Source organism: Cuculus canorus, chromosome Z, assembly GCF_017976375.1.
Source record: "Cuculus canorus isolate bCucCan1 chromosome Z, bCucCan1.pri, whole genome shotgun sequence".
In the NCBI taxonomy this organism is placed as follows: domain Eukaryota; kingdom Metazoa; phylum Chordata; class Aves; order Cuculiformes; family Cuculidae; genus Cuculus; species Cuculus canorus.
Genome location: NC_071441.1, coordinates 19,256,696 through 19,272,718, shown reverse-complemented (window position 1 = coordinate 19,272,718; position 16,023 = coordinate 19,256,696). Strand labels below are relative to the sequence as shown.

Sequence of the window (16,023 nt, the reverse complement as noted above, 5' to 3'; positions counted from 1 at the left end):
GAGAACACTCACCTGGGGAGCCTCCCCTCTTCTCTCCCTAGATGGCCACTGGGAAGCATTTTCCATTCTTTCTCCGTCTCTGTCTATTCCTCACCCTGTCACTCCCATATCATCTTTCTTCTCTCTCCTTGTTGGTGAAGGATCGATGCCTACATCCTATATCTCCCTTTCTGTCACTCTTGTCTCTCTCTCTTCCTTCTTGCTTTGCTCTGCAAAGGGATCTGAACAGGCTGGACCGCTGGGCTGAGACCAATGGGATGAGGTTTAACAAGGCCAAATGCCGGGTCCTGCACTTGGGGCACAACAACCCCATGCACTGCTACAGACTGGGGGAAGAGTGGCTGGAGAGCTGTACAGAGGAGAAGGACCTGGGGGTGTTGGTTGACAGCCGACTGAACATGAGCCAGCAGTGTGCCCAGGTGGCCAAGAAGGCCAATGGCATCTTGGCTTGTATCAGAAACGGTGTGACCAGCAGGTCCAGGGAGGTGATTCTCCCTCTGTACTCAGCACTGGTGAGACCGCACCTTGAGTACTGTGTTCAGTTCTGGGCCCCTCACCACAAGAAGGATGTTGAAGCTCTGGAGCGTGTCCAGAGGAGAGCAACGAAGCTGGTGAGGGGGCTGGAGAACAAGTCTTATGAGGACCAGCTGGGACAACTGGGGTTGTTTATCCTGGAGAAGAGGAGGATGAGGGGAGGCCTTATTGCTCTCTACAACTACCTGAAAGGAGGTTGTGGAGAGGAGGGAGCTGGCCTCTTCTCCCAAGTGACAGAGGACAGGACAAGGGGGAATGGCCTGAAGCTTTGCCAGGGGAGGTTCAGGCTGGATATCAGAAAAAAATTCTTCACGGAAAGAGTCATCGGGCACTGGAACAGGCTGCCCAGGGTGGTGGTCAAGTTGCCTTCCCTGGAGGTGTTTAAGGAACGGACGGATGAAGTGCTTAGGGACATGGTTTAGGGGAGTGTTAGGAATGGTTGGACTTGATGATCCAGTGGGTCCTTTCCAACCTGGTGATTCTATGATTCTATTTTTTTTTTTTTTAACTTTCCAAACTTTACCATTAGAGTTGATGTATTTCACGAGCTGTGGACTCTGCTAATAACTGTATCACTACAGTTACAATGCTAGGTCCAGTCCACCACTGGATATATCTTCAAAATTTTCTTCTAATTCAAATTAGTATCTCATATTCAATTACCCTTAAAGCCAATAGCCTTTAGTAAACAGTCATATTGAAAAAAATCAACAAAATTACTATAAAATTAGTTTTAATATAATTATTAGTTTCTAAATTATTTGTGTTGTAAAGCTTTTCAGCCAAAGTTCTTGTAAAAGCCTGTTAATATATTCATTATAATTTATTTTGTTGTGCCAAGTGTTGCCTAATTTTTTACTGTTTACTTTCATCACTAATGAGTGATGAAAACAGCCTATTTCCTAAGCATTACTTGCGTAAATAAGATATAGGGAGACAGAGAATGATGGCATGGAAAGTAACAAGGAAAAACACTGCCTAAAATCGGTGCCCTGGTTTTTAGGGTTTTTTTATTTTATTTTTCTTTTAGGTAACAAGATACTGATCTACAAAATGTCAGCATTTGCAGCAATAAGATGAACGAAAGCATTTCCTGGTACTGCATGCTACTGCATGAATAATATTGAGCACACAGCAAACATCAGCCAGTTAATTTGCAAATAATTTGCAGGAAACATAACTCAGAGTCTCTCAAGCTAGAACAAAACTGAAACATAGCCAATGGACTGTACTAGAAAAAATGATCAGACATATAAACTTATTTCTATGTCCAGCATAATTCCAAATTTACACTGGGGAAAAGTTTGATCACAAATAATATCATTATGGTTGGACTCGATGACCCAGTAGCTCCCTTCCAACCTAATGCCTCTATGGTTCTATGACTCTGGAGGAAGCCCATCCAAAACGTTTTCAGTAAAAGTGATTGAAAATGTAAAATCATATGTGAAAGACAGGATTTTCAGATTCTGGGGATGTCAGGTCAAAAATACTCCTGTTTTGAACCAAGAGTTTCTTATCTAAAATCCAGGGACTTACTATTGTATTTTTATTAACCAGAACATATTGGACAGGGCTCTGAGCAACCCGATCTCATTGAAGATATATCTATTCATTTCAAGGGAGTTGGCCTAGATGACCTTTAAAGGTCCCTTCCAACTCAAACCATTCTGTGATTCTATATATTATTTGTATGAGAAATTCCTCTTTTTCTTCACATCGAGGTCTTTGTCCCTCAAATGCAGGAAGATACCAAACTGAGTGTATTTAGCAACTTACTGAAATAAACTGACGTGTCAATCTATCAAACATTTTTTTTTCTTGGAAACTGTAGAGTTTTTTAATATTCTAAGAACCCTTCAACATGAGCATGTTAAAAGCAAGTCAACTTTATCTTACTTTGCATCCTGTTTACATGGTATGCTGAAGACATATATAGGATTAATCTGGGTCTACTGTCACCTATCTTTTGCTCCCAGTACTTCCAAACTGTAATTAAATAATTCTGTTCTAGTCTACAGGGAAGATTTCTACTACTCAAAACTGTGGGTACTTATTTAAGCCTCCATGTGTTTCTGTATACAACAGAAGACTAATGACTTAATAATGCCTACACTGATCGCTGCTGCAGGGTCTGCCATTTTTTGAGAAAACTCAGTTCTTAAAAACACATATTAAAAAGTGAAAAACAGCAGTGTATAAATGGAAGTTATTTCTGTTCTGATGTCATTTACTGTCTTTTAACATTTCTCAAACCCTAGAGTTCTTAGACAGAATGTTACTGCAGTTGTTTTTCACTCATTCTGGGTTACATAATTTTTGGTGTTTCCAAGAATGACAGAAGGATGATGTCTCGAACTTGAGATCACAAAAGATGTGCTCTTTTAGTTCTCTAGAGAACACATTTCTTTCCTCCTTTTCTTTAGTTGCCTTGATTTCAACGGTGATTTTCAATGAGGCAGAATGAAAACTTGTCATCTGTAGGGAAGGATCCAGTTGGGGAATATTTAAACGAACTGGATGTAAACAAGCCCTTTGGACATAACACTGTGTACAACCACAAGTGCTGAGCGCACTGGCCAATGTCAGTGCAAGACCACTCTGGGTTATCTCTGAAAACCTGAGGACTGGAAGGGAGCAAATGCCACTCCTATCTTCAAGTGAGATGGGAAGAAGGATCGTGGGAAGTACTTCTTCACCTAAATCCTAGAGAATCTTAAACAAATAGTACTAAAAATCTTTTCTACGCTATATTGAGGACACAATGTTGACTGTGAATAGTTAGCATGGATTCATGAGGGGTAAATCATGTCTGACCAATCTGATAGTGTTTTATAATGATATTACTGGCACAGTACATCACAGGAAAGCAGAGAGAATGCTATTTATCTTGACTTTTCTACAGTCTTCAATTGCATACTTACTGACAAACTGATTAAATATGGACTAGGTAAGTGGCCAGTGAGGTGGGTTTAAAACTGGTGCCAGGCTTAGAGGGTTGTAATCAGTCCACCTTAGGCATGAAGTCCACCTCGGAGGCCAGTCACCTGTGGTATACCCCAGGGTACTGTTTAACATCTTCACTAATGACCTAGTTGGTGAGGCAGAGTCCTTCCTCAGGAAGTTTGCAAACAACTCAGAATTTGGAGGAGTGGTTAGTATACCGAATGGATACACCAGGTGCAAGGACCCTTGATAGGCTGGAGAAGTAGGCTGGCAGGAACTTCATGCAAAGTGCTGCATCTGGGGAGAAATGAATTCCCCACACCAGCACAGCCTTGGGGCCAGCTGAGTGGAAAGCAGCTTGGCAGAACTGGAACAAGTTGTCTGGAGAGGATGGGGAGCCTCCACCCTCAAATATACTCAAAACCCAACTGAACAGGGCCCTGAAAAAGCCTTTCTAGTTGCCCTTGCTTTAAGCGTGGAGGTATAGATGCAACAGACCTCCAGAGGCCGTTTCAACCTGAACTATCCTATGATTCTGTGAAATTAACATTAAGAAAAACATTTATTATTTATATATTTGCTCTGACTTTTCTAAATTCTCTATTTGGAAACAATTGTGTTTTTTCCTTAAATGTAGAGTCAAGGCAGATGTACAGAAGAGTTGTAGTTGGAAGAAACTGAAGACTGCTATATTTTAACCAAATTTTACTGATGGATTCCTGCAGCTTTTGTGAAAACACTCCAGAACAAGCATCAGCATTTGTAGTTATCCAGAAATATAGATAATCCTTTTAATTTATACTTTTCAAGTATTGCCCAGTCTTTCCACTGTTCTTCATTGACAAACTGGTAAAGTAGCATATAGGTGGTGTCTTGTATGTGGGTTCAATGTCTAAAGTGACTAAGCAGTACCACATCTTCTTTACATATTTTCTAAGCATTATGTATAAAACTGTGAGAATGTGCGTATAACCTGTTGTTAAGTATAGATAATGGCAGTAAGCAACTCAGAAACTCACTCAGTTTTGGTTTTTGCTTAGTAGTTTACCTTACTCTAAATAACATTTTTAGACACTAACTATTCCTTTATGGTCTGATTTCATTTTGAAAGCAAATGTAAAGGCAGAGTATCAGATTGGGGCACACTATAAAAACATTATAATAATAAACAAATCAAGTTTCAGGAAGAGACTAAATACTTGTATTGTTAATGGTTGTCTGTAGAATTGCAGATGCTTTCATGGTAAGCCTAAAATACTCCTTTAACTTTAGATCACTGAATCTGACCCCCATGACCTGCAGAGGTTCCCTCACCTAATAATCATATCAGAGGTATAGGATACTGGTCATGTCTTGGGTTGTGTCTATTCCTTTACAAGATCATCCTGTCCTTTGTGAATTATATATGGAAGAAATATGTGATATGCGTCTTTCGTAGGCATATCATACATTTCTCTCTCATGATATACCACACTTGAAGTCTTCGCTAACCACCTCAGACACTGTGGACAACACTATAATTTCAAAATTTCTTGCCATCTTTCTGATAGCATGAAGGCAAATCAGCTTATTTAGTATAACATTCTGTCTCAGAGAAGATCATGCAGAATCACATTTGCAATTATTTTTTATGGTTAAAAAAGATGCAAATTTATATGACATTTTACAAAAATTGTATATCTAACTGAGATGTATGGAGAGAAATTAGAATAAACCTCATTGAAGTGTTAAATTTATCAGCACTATTTACCCTGAACAATATTTTTTCTGTGGATCATAGTTCCTAGCAATTATTAATACTGAATGAGGTTAAACACAACTCTATTTTATTACAATTGCATATTTTGTGAAGTTTGTTTGCTTTTTGTTCCAGCAGCTCTATCCTGGTTACGGTGAAATACAACACCACGTCTAACTTAATTCGGGAACAAGGTACAGTGTTTATTCAACACTGCACTCATGTGGCAAGATGTAGAAAGTACATGGATAGTACATTACAGGATTGGTTAAATGCAATTTCTTTTTTCTCATTACAGAGGACAATACAATACATAAAAGTTGTTGTAGATAGATACAATGATCTGTTCTTCTCAAGTTCATTTCAGGTGCTTTTCTTCTTATTCTTTTATCCTGCTTTCATTGCATAAAAAATATCCTTTTTTAAATATTTTGGTGATACAAGTGACAGCTCCTGAGAAATTTAATTTCAGAGTGTAATCTGATATCTGTATTTTTTTTATCACCATAGACTGAAAGATCTGTTTTCTAAGGCAGATGTGAATATAGCTGAGATACTGTCACATCGAAAACATACAGACATCTCATTTTCTGGCTTCTAAGGTACTTCTACTAATTATATGCAGACTTCAGACTCTGGCTTTGTAGTTCATTACAGTTTCTCTCCCCATCACAAAACTGCATATTCTACAGACCATAAATTCTTTTTCTTTCATTAAGAAAGCGGTCACCTCAAAGAAATCATAATAGGCAACTTAATACTAAGAGTTTTCAGGCAACCGGAGAGGTGGTAGCCGGTGAGCTATTGCAAGTCAAATCAGCTTTACTGTTGCCATTTCTAGGCTTTGTGAAGCTGTATTTCAGGGAGAAAGAAGCCCTTTTGAGCACATCTCCCACGTTTTGTGCAGTCACAAATAGACTTAAGCGTATCTTGGTATAAAGTAAGTATTAGCAGGACGCAGAAGCAGAGGGAAAACAGCAAGGCATGCAGGGTACAGTCCTTGCTAACAAGAGCTACAGTACCCAAGCAAGAAGACCCGGACTTATAATTCTTTCTCTCCTGCAACAGTGCATGTTTGACCCTGCTGATATAGTGAGGCTGACTATAGTCTTGCTAAACTTTCTTTCACTCTGATATTTCCCATGGATAACAGATTTCTTGTGAAGTGTCTGTCTGCCAGCATCTCCCACAGCACAGAGGCTGCAAGCAGCTTGGAAGACAGAAGGACGACATGCACAGTCCCGAAGAGAGAAAAGCCTTAATTTGAAGATTACTGGAGAGCTGATCTTCATTAATCCAAGGTAGGCTTGATCTCAAGAACTGTGAAGACCCCTGGCCTTATAAGTTGTTAGGCCAATGACTGAAGGGAGGAGGGAAGCTGCTGCTTCAGTGAGTGTACAGTGGAAGAGGCCTAAGAGTCCTCCTTGGATTAATTTTTCCATCTGATTGACCCAGTGGTACCAGAAAGCCAGTGCTGCTGGGCAATCATACAAAAGCCACAAAGCTGCTGAAACAGCTGTCAGTCTTGGTGGTGGTGTGCTCCCCCATCTCACTCTGCTTAAGCCACAACCACCAGTGCAGGTTGAGATGGCTCCATTGGCTTTATGCTGGACTTTGAGGGACAGATGGCAACACGCTTGCCAAGGGCTGCCTGTGACAGTGACCCAGGGGTCTTGCTGGTATGCAAATACAACTGTGAGTCAATCACCATACTCTATAAGTAGCGGACAGCCTAGGACCAGTTAAGCTCTCCTGAAAGACAGTGAGCTGTACACCAGGATCTCCTCTTGAGTACGGATGCCTCTCAAGGTTACTTCTCGAGGCTGAGAGATTCCTTGCTGCAACAGATCCTTGCTTAATGACTAATAGCATGCTAAACTTGGAAAATCACAGCTAAGTGATATAAAGGATTGATTGTGCATGTATAATCCTTTAGACATAAAGTGAACTTTTAGAGAGATGCAAGGCTGTGGAGGTGGTGTTGAGTACAACATGGGAACTGCCTGCTGGTTCCTCTAACAGTGAGCTGTCTGAGTTTATCCTGTGGCCATGGGACATGGCTACGCTCACTATTAACCATTGCATGGATCACTAATGTCTCAATGCACAATGGTCCTGCAAGCAGGATCACCTTTCACCAACATGGAATCATGCAGCAGCTTCTGCTCCAGTACCACACCCAGCACACCAAGGTGTCTGACCTCATTCCTTTGGAGTCCGCAATTCAAGAGAAGATTTTGGAGGATAAAAACAGGTAGTGGTTTCAGTAAGTGAACAGCAGAGTTGGCAGGACCTTGGGGATAAACCTTCACGCATATGATGTACTGGGGCTTTGTAGACTGGTGTTGGAAAACAGGGCTAGAAGGGGATTTTGCTAACTTTGTGGGTCCTGCAGAGGAAGCACAGCACTGCGTGGGGGGCACCATGCCTGCATCCTCTGCTCAGGCTCCTTCTGCTGAAACAGCTTGACCGAAGAATTTAGGAAAGCTGGTTGTGACCAAACGGGGATGAATGGTAAGGAAATTTCCTGGTGCCCTTAGAATGAGAAAGTGCAGTAATGACGAGAGACTATTTCTCTTTATTTTGCAAAGTCTGATTTATTCCCATCAAGACAGTGTCATGAGCAAGGTCTCTGGAGTGATTTCTGCAGAAAGCTACCTCCCAGACTGGACAAGGATGCCCCTATAAAAGTACAGGCTTGACCAAAGAAAACTTGATCCTCCACTGCCCCCCACTGTCTCCCTCTTAGCAAGGCACTCAAGTTTTCAGTTAGTTATGTACGTGGGAAGGGATAAGCTCAAAATTATGCACACAAATAATGGTCTTCCAGGTGTTTAATACTTCTGCTGAGGAGTCCCCTGGAGCCCAGTCAATGTCCTTTCCATGTATCACCTTAGGGTGATTTTTCTTTCTTTCAGTGTTTTACCTAGACATTCCTCATTCTTTGAAGACAATATCTTCTGTGAAGTACGATCTATGCTGAACAGGTGTGTCTTCTGTGATCACCTCTGTTTGCAGTCTCTCCCTGTCTCAAAGGCAAGGTCAAGCAGAGCCAGAGACAGCTTCAAATTAGCAAGAGTTTCAACTGTTGTGAAGTTCATAGCAATATTAAAATTAGTCCTTGGAGAGCAACAGAATATGCTTAAGGCTTCTAGGAAAACATGTGCATGTGAGCAGGAGATGTGTTTTGTCCCAGCTCTGGTCTTGCTGCACGCAACTGAGGGAGACCGCTCCCTCATGCTGCCCAGGCCTGATAAAGGGTGCTTGCTTCCTACAACTTCAAAACCACTCTTAAGAGAATTTATTTGCTGTCATGCTCCATATCGGCCCCCAGAATGGTTCAACACGGTTTCTAGCAGCTTCCCCTCACCCAATGCTTATTCCCCGCGTGAGGACTTCAACACGGGTGCTTTCACACACTCGCTTTAGCGGCCAAACAGCTTCAGCGGAACACCTTCAACAACGGGGACACGCGCCATCTGGGTGGTCTCACAGAAAATTCCCCCACCCCGCAGCCCGAGAGCAAAGGGCCGTTTGAGCTTCGGCCAGGCAGCTGCTCGGCAGCACGCGCACCGGCACAGCGCGGCGAAAAACGCGAACAGCGCAAACCAACGCTAGGGCCCGCCTGGCCGGCCCTGAGGTCACCGGGGCCCCCCGCGACCGCCCCACACACAGCGCCCACCATAAGGAAAAGCTCACATGGGCCAGGCGCGCTCTGATGACGCTACTTGCCCTGGCGCCCGGCGCGCTCTGAAACCGCCTTCCCTTGGGCGCCCGGCGCGCCATGATGCGTCACATCCCTTGGCGCCCGGCGCGAGCTGACACCGCCACCTCCCCTGGGCGCCCGACGCGCTCCGATGACGTCACCACGGAGCGCCCTCCGATGACGCCGACGCCGCCAGGTGAGGCGCCGAGTCCCTTTCTCTCGTCGCTCCCTGCCGCGCCCCTCACCCTTTTCCTTCCCTTCCCCGCGCTGCGAGGCCGACTGGGGCGGCGCGGGAAGCGCCGGGCCTCGTAGCCGTGGGCAGCCCCGCCCGTTCCCCTCTCCCCTCTGCGTCCCCCCGGGCGGGGCTGACCGGAGCCTGTGCGCGCAGGGGAGCCCGGCGGGGGACGGCATGGACTCGGCGGAGGCCGGAGGAGAAGGAGGGGAGCCAGCGGCCCGGCTCCCGCAGGAAGATGCGGAGGCGGAGAGCGGCGGCCTGGACCCCGAGCTGCAGCAGGGGTACCGCATCCTGCGGGAGTTCCTCCAGGAGAAGAACCGGCCGCTGACGGCGCCCTTCATGAAGCCGCCACCGGGCTCCTTCCCGGGGCGTCACGGCAGCCGCTCCTCCCGACAGCCGTCGGCGGGGATGTGGCTGCTGAGGATGGAAGAGAAGTTTTCCAGCGGGGAGTACACGGGGATAGCGGATTTCGTGGGTGACTTCCGCCTGATGCTGGAGACTTGTTACCGGTTGCACGGTGTGGATCATTGGCTCTCCAAGCAGGCCCAGAAGCTGGAGATGATGCTGGAGCAGAAGCTGGCACTGCTGTCACGGTAGGTGTAGAAAACTCTGCTGGTTCTCTCCTGACACTGTGTATGGAAAGTAGAATGGGACCGTGAGTTTCTTGGTGTGAAAAATGCATTTGAGATAGTTTTTAAAAGCCCACAATAAAACACTAGCTACTTCCACAAGAGTAAAGTTTCCTACGAGGAGCTGTTCGTATCTTAATACATTCAAATACCAGAATGCAAAATGGAGTCATAGAATCATTGGTTTGGAAAAGACCTTAGGGACCATTGACTCCAGCCATACCTGTCCACTACTAAATCGTGTCCCCAAGCATCTCATCTACCTGACTTTTAAATATCTCTAGGGATGGTGACTCAACCATCTCCCTGGGTAGCCTCTGCCAGTTCTTGATAACCCTTTCTGTGGAGGAATTTTTGCTAACATGCAGTCTAAACTTACCCTCACGCAACTTGACGCTCTTCCGTCTTGTCCTGTCAGTTGGGAGAGGAAACCAACACCCACCTCTGTGTAGTCTTCTTTTAGGCAGTTGTAGAGAGCAATAAGTTCTTCCTTCAGCCTCATCTTCTCCAGGCTAAAATACTGTGCCCTATTAGGAAACTGGGGTTGTTTAGCTTGGAGAAGAAGAGATGTTTTTGCTCTCTACAACTGCTTAAGAGGAGGCTGCAGAGCAGTGTTGGTCTCTTCTCCCAACTGACAGGACAAGAGGGAATGGCCTTAAGCTGCGTGAGGTGAAGTTTAGATTGGACATTAGGAAAAACTGCTTCACAGGAAGGGTTATCATGCACTGGAACAGGCTGCGCAGGAGGAGGTTGAGTTGCTGTCCCTGCAGGTGTTTAAAAGGCGGGTGAGTGAGGTGCTTGGGGCCATGGTTTAGTAGTGGACAGGTGTGGTTGGAGTTAATATTCTCAAAGGATTTTACCAACCTAATGATTCTATGATTTCCTGGCTAAGATTTTCCTTCTGAAAGAAGCCTTTTATGAACGTGGAGGTACACTTGTTTTAGACAAGATATCCAATGCCTCTTGCTTTATTTTATGTTGTCAAAAGCAGCTAAAACTACCTAAACACTGTATGAACACCTAGCTTTTTAAAACTGTCATTTTTACAGTCTGTGAAATATTTACTGTCCCTAAAATAAGCAGGGATAAAATCTTGAGCCGAAGTGCCTGCTCTGAAATAGCCTTTTTTAAATTATTATTAAATGAAAGGTAATGCTTGGCATATTATAGTCTTAAATGGAAAAATGTGATATGTTAAAATATAAGTCCCTGGCAGGAACTTGTTTAGGGCAGCTGAAGCATAGAAAGCTGTCAAGTTATAAAGTAGAAAGCCCAGTTTAAGTCACAACTGAAATACATGCTTTCTCCTGAGTTTATTGGAGGCTTAGGTTATTCATATTCAGAAACCAGAGGTGGCTTCTTATGACAAAAGGTCTGCTGGTCCTCTGAGTGGCATAGTATTTTGCATGTGAAAACCAAGAAGATTTTTTGGGCAAGGGGTGAAGGTGAAAAAGGAACAGTATTAGGAAGTGCATAAAGCTGTCCATGTCCATCAACCTTAAACTTGCGCGTTGACACAGAGCATCAGCTACCAGGTGGTAAGAACTTTGCTTGTGTGGTGGGAACACTTGAGGACCGTGGTGCAGAACTTAACCGAATAAGCTTGAGTGAATGTATTCTATGTTGGCGTAGCAGTGCTGTGTTTGAAACTCGTTCTGCATAACAGCAGTTTTGGGACAGTTTGGGAGTAGAAGGGATGGAGCTGAGCTTAATGAATGGGGCGTGAATATTGCTAGTTTGTTGCAGGAGAACGTGATTTAAGAAAAAATAAATCAGGATTCCTGGCTTAAAAGGGTTAGTGCCAGTGAATAAAGATCTGTGCTGAGTTCATTTCTGTATGTTTTGTGACTTTAATGTCTCAGCTGTGTTGAATTTAAGGGCATTGTGTTGAAGGCTCTTTGTTGAGTTCTAGGACTACTCATTGGCTTGGCAGGACCTAAGAATGCTCAGTGCCTTTTTATTAGGAACTCCATATCATAAAGTGAAGTCAATTTATGTGCTGTTTCATCAAATAGCAATGTATATATTTAATAAAAAAAAATAAAATGAGTTGCTGTTGTCATTCTTTCACAAATGCATGGTCTTCATTCAAATGAATATTAAGAAAAATTAAACTAGGTAAAAAGTATTCTACCACATGAGTGAATTTTTCTTATTTTTCAGAGGTTTGTAAGGATTTTTTTCAATATGTCTGTGTACACTAGCTCGTTGAAAGTTTCTAAGAACTTTACATAGAAAGGATTATATAATATACAAGTCTCAAAGTCCCATTACAGTTTTTCATCAGACAGACTTTAGAGTTTAACAGAAATAATTTTATTAGTCAAAACAGGCACTACTTCTTCGAATAATCATTCTTGCTTCTTTACAGAGCAGTATGTAGCTTTATTGTCCTGATTAAGTGACTCAGGGGAAGTGATCAGTGTTGGATGTATGATTCGCAGATACTACAAAGCACAGAAAATTGTTTTAGAAGGGAAGTTGGACTTTTCCCACTCCTGTCAGATGTTTTCAGAGTTTGTTTGATACAGTGTTACTTAGCATAGGAGTTTCACTGGAGTGCTTTGAAAGAGTATTAGATGAAATCTAACTTCACAACAAAATTTGTACTATTTTTGCTTTTAATTTTTTATTTTATTATTATTTTTAGCAAAACTAAACTGCCCTTTAACACACACCGCACCCGTAACCCAACACCAAACCAACAGGTGCACTTTTTTCAGTGTTCTTAAGTCTCTTCAGAAAACGGTAGTTTCTTGTCTTGTGGAAGTATTTTCTTTCCAAGTGATTATGGATTAAAACAGGAAATTCAGTTGCCAAATACTGTTTGGTTGCGTGAGATAAATGTCCACCATTTTTAACAGATGTGAAAACATAGCTTATGTTGGTGTGGTGGTTTTAAGTTGAACATTTTTAAAGCAACTTTCAAAGTGGGAAAAATGGCAGGTGAAAAAAATGTTATTTTTTCTGAGTAAATATGCTTGCTCTGTGGTTGGTAGTGTAGGGTTTAAAGTGCTATTGGTAAGGGAAATTGTGAATTGGCTTGCAATTTTCTTCTAGGCAATTAAGAGAGAAAACATCAATAGCTGTAACGTCTAGAGGATGCTGTGGGCTGGAAGATGAGAAAGGAACAGCTTGCATTTCAACAAGACGACGTTCTACACCTCGCAATTTAGTAGGCTTGTCAACGGGCGTGTTTGAGTCTGTGATGGTTCAGGTTCTAAGACAAGAGGAACAGATGAGAGCAAAAGAGGAAAAGAGGTAATAGGAAAAACTGTTTTGTTTTGGTTTTAAACATCTCTTCCTAGTTCTTTATGGGGGTGAGCTTGTTAAGGCTTTTTTAGTAAATAAAAGTTGTCGTGCTCTTTGTCTTAAGTTCAAGAATGAATCTAGGGCTTATTACAGTGCATCCACAAAGCAAGAAATTAGTTTTTGATCCTTCTTGAAAAATTACTAAAGCCATATAAGCCTTAAAATAAATTAAGGCTGCTGTTATTTTAGGACTGTAAAACTTTTAATAGTTACTGAAAGCATCCAGAGCAGTTTCTTGTTAGCACAGTCACGGTATATCGTATATCTCCTTGGACTGTTTTCTGTGCAACAATTAAATTAAAAACTGCCAGTATACTCAACTTCAGTCTAATTCAGCGATCTTGTCGCTGCTTCCCTTGTTGATAGCCAGAAGCAAATTATCTCTGCCAGTGCTAGTCCTGTTATCTCACTGGTGGCATTTCGGCTTGTCAGATAACAAATTTAGGATGTGTGTATAATTAACACTGTGAGATTTTATGGTTTTCGTAAATTTAAGAGGTATATAATTCCAGGCAGTGTTTAATGTTTCACTTTAAGGAAAACGAAGCTTGTGCAATTTTAACAGTAACTTGAGAGGGTGTCTGAACATGGAGCGTGCCAATGAGAAGGTATTAGCTTTAAGGAAAAAGCTTTTGGAGATTTTTGCCATGTATAACGAGTACACTCTCATTTTACAGGTATTCTTAATTTTGAGCAGATTTGAAGCCCTATGATTTTGGCTGACTTGAGTGTTAGCCAGTACTTTTTCTCTAGAAGTGAGTGAGTCTTTCTTCTAATCTACCTCATACTTTGCAAAAAAAAAAACAAACCCAAAGATCACTAGGGCTGCTGTTTCTCTAGAAAAATTCTTTGTGTTCAATTCTGTATTCTAGATCTCTGAACTTGATAACCTGCTTGTGAAAAAGGACATTCTGACTGGATTTTGATTCGTCCATAGAGTTAGTAGAATGTATTAAATATTGCTTTTTACACCTGTTTTAAGCATGTTCCTGCAAAGCTGTAGCGATTTATAGTTAAATTCATGTATACTGCACAGTGATTGATTCTACACAATATTCTGCAATAACAGAAAAAGGTCAAAACTAGCTTGCCTCTTTATGCCGTAAACATTTGATCTTACCAGGCTTCAATAGTTTAATTGGAGTGCACAGTACCATCCTCTTTATAACCTTATAGCTTAGAACTGGTCTTGGTCTACTGGCAGGTGTGTGTTTTCATTACTGAATTTGGCTCTCACTGACTTTTTTTTCCTAATAAAAATTAAGTTTGCTGAACTGAAATGACATTTATACCTGTTTAAAGCTTATACTAAATCTGCAAGGAAAATTCGGGTGAAAGTGATGTGATTCTGAACAGTTACCCTCATCTTTTTCAGGCCACAAAATGTTGGTGCAGAATTCCTGTTTATTTTAATTTATCTAAGTAGAATTGATGGTATAAACTGTATTCTTAGAACTGAATCACTACTTTAGTGCATACAAATTATTTTATTGATTATTATTATTATTGATTGTTTCACTTAGTCTTTCATTACAGTTGTAAAAGAGTAAGTGTCCAAATCTGTTGCTGTAATGTAGTTTATACAGTATCAAAGTATAACTCTGAATGACTGTGATGATCACCTCAAATGAGTGGGTGAACTATTTAGGATTTTAATTTCTACCGTACTGAACTTCGCCTTTCTTCTGGTCTTGCTCTGCTGCTGTTTCTCCTAAAAATTGTGCACAGTGTGGTAGTGTAAGTTGCTAGCTGGCGGATCAGTTGTATTTGGATAGGCAGCACCTGCTGGTCACCCTACTTGCAGATAAGTTATCAGGAACATAAAAAAGTGCTTACTTTTTGGCTATCCAGACCACTCAGCACACATGGACTTTATAGCTAGTAATTAGCTACCTTAGACTCTAGCCACTTCACATACTTTAAGCCCCAGATCAGTAAGGCTGCAGATGCCTCATATCTAAAGAAACTGCCTTTTAAAGTCCAAGTTAATATCTAATCCTTTGATTTAGATATTTAGATACTCTTGTAAGGCACAGATATCTTACGAAGACTAGAAAGAACTGCAGTAAATTAAATCTTTAAAATGGCTTTCAATATTTTGTTTCAAAATCCTTGAAATTGATTTTACAAGGTTTTTTTTTTTGACTGCATATTCTGGAAGAACATCTTGTGTGGGTTTTATCTTCTTTTCTGTAGTTAGCTTCATGGAAATCCTACTCTAAATCCTTTGGGGTGTTTTGTAGGATAGGTGTCTTTGGTAGAGTTTTCTTTTTCTTTCTTGTAGTTTCTACATTTCTCACACAAGCCATTTAATGTTTTCTTTATTTAATGTTTTATAACCTACCCCAAGTGTTACGTTCATCATGGTAGACTCAATGTGTGAAAACTGAGATGTCTTTGGAAATCTGATTTCACTATTTTGCTGCTAATAGTTTCTGTACAGCAGCAAAAGCACTTCCACCACCCCCAGTATGTATATAACAGCTTCTGATTTACCTTTCTTGTCAGTCTTGCTTATAAAATTTCCTTTTGTTCAATTGTTCTAACTACCAGAATATTGAGTATCTTCTTTGGATTATTACATTTCTGTGAGGTCCTACTCACCAGCTTGGGTACATGCTAGTTAAGTAACAATATCCATACTAATTTACATATTAGTTAATAAATAATTGTGGAATTGTTATATAATTGGAAATGCTTGCCTATTTAGGGGCATTTAGAAACCTAAACACAGATGCAGATTTGTACTGAAGTTTAAAACCACTAGTGAATGACAGGTAATTAATTAGTTGATTTCAGTGATGAATTAAGTGTGTGTACAACTTTGGTTTGCTGAAAATTAAGCTAGGCAGCTCTAAGTCTTTACTATCTCTGAAAATGTGATCCTGGCATAAGTTTCAGACATGTTCATTAAAACATTTAA

General features: G+C 41.4%; 1 protein-coding gene across 4 annotated transcripts in view; it reads left to right on the top strand.

Moving 5' to 3' along the window:
* The first annotated feature begins 9,074 nt into the window (after positions 1-9,074).
* KIAA2026 (KIAA2026 ortholog) overlaps positions 9,075-16,023 on the top strand; it is a 50,055-nt gene continuing 43,106 nt past the window's right edge. Inside the window, exons 1-3 of one of the 4 annotated variants that reach the window (XM_054054037.1) lie at positions 9,075-9,120; positions 9,313-9,752; positions 12,849-13,049. In XM_054054037.1, the coding sequence (XP_053910012.1) occupies positions 9,334-9,752; positions 12,849-13,049 (620 nt within the window). In that variant the 5' untranslated portion in view covers positions 9,075-9,120; positions 9,313-9,333. The other 3 variants (XM_054054039.1, XM_009571627.2, XM_054054040.1) reach the window with 3 other exon arrangements.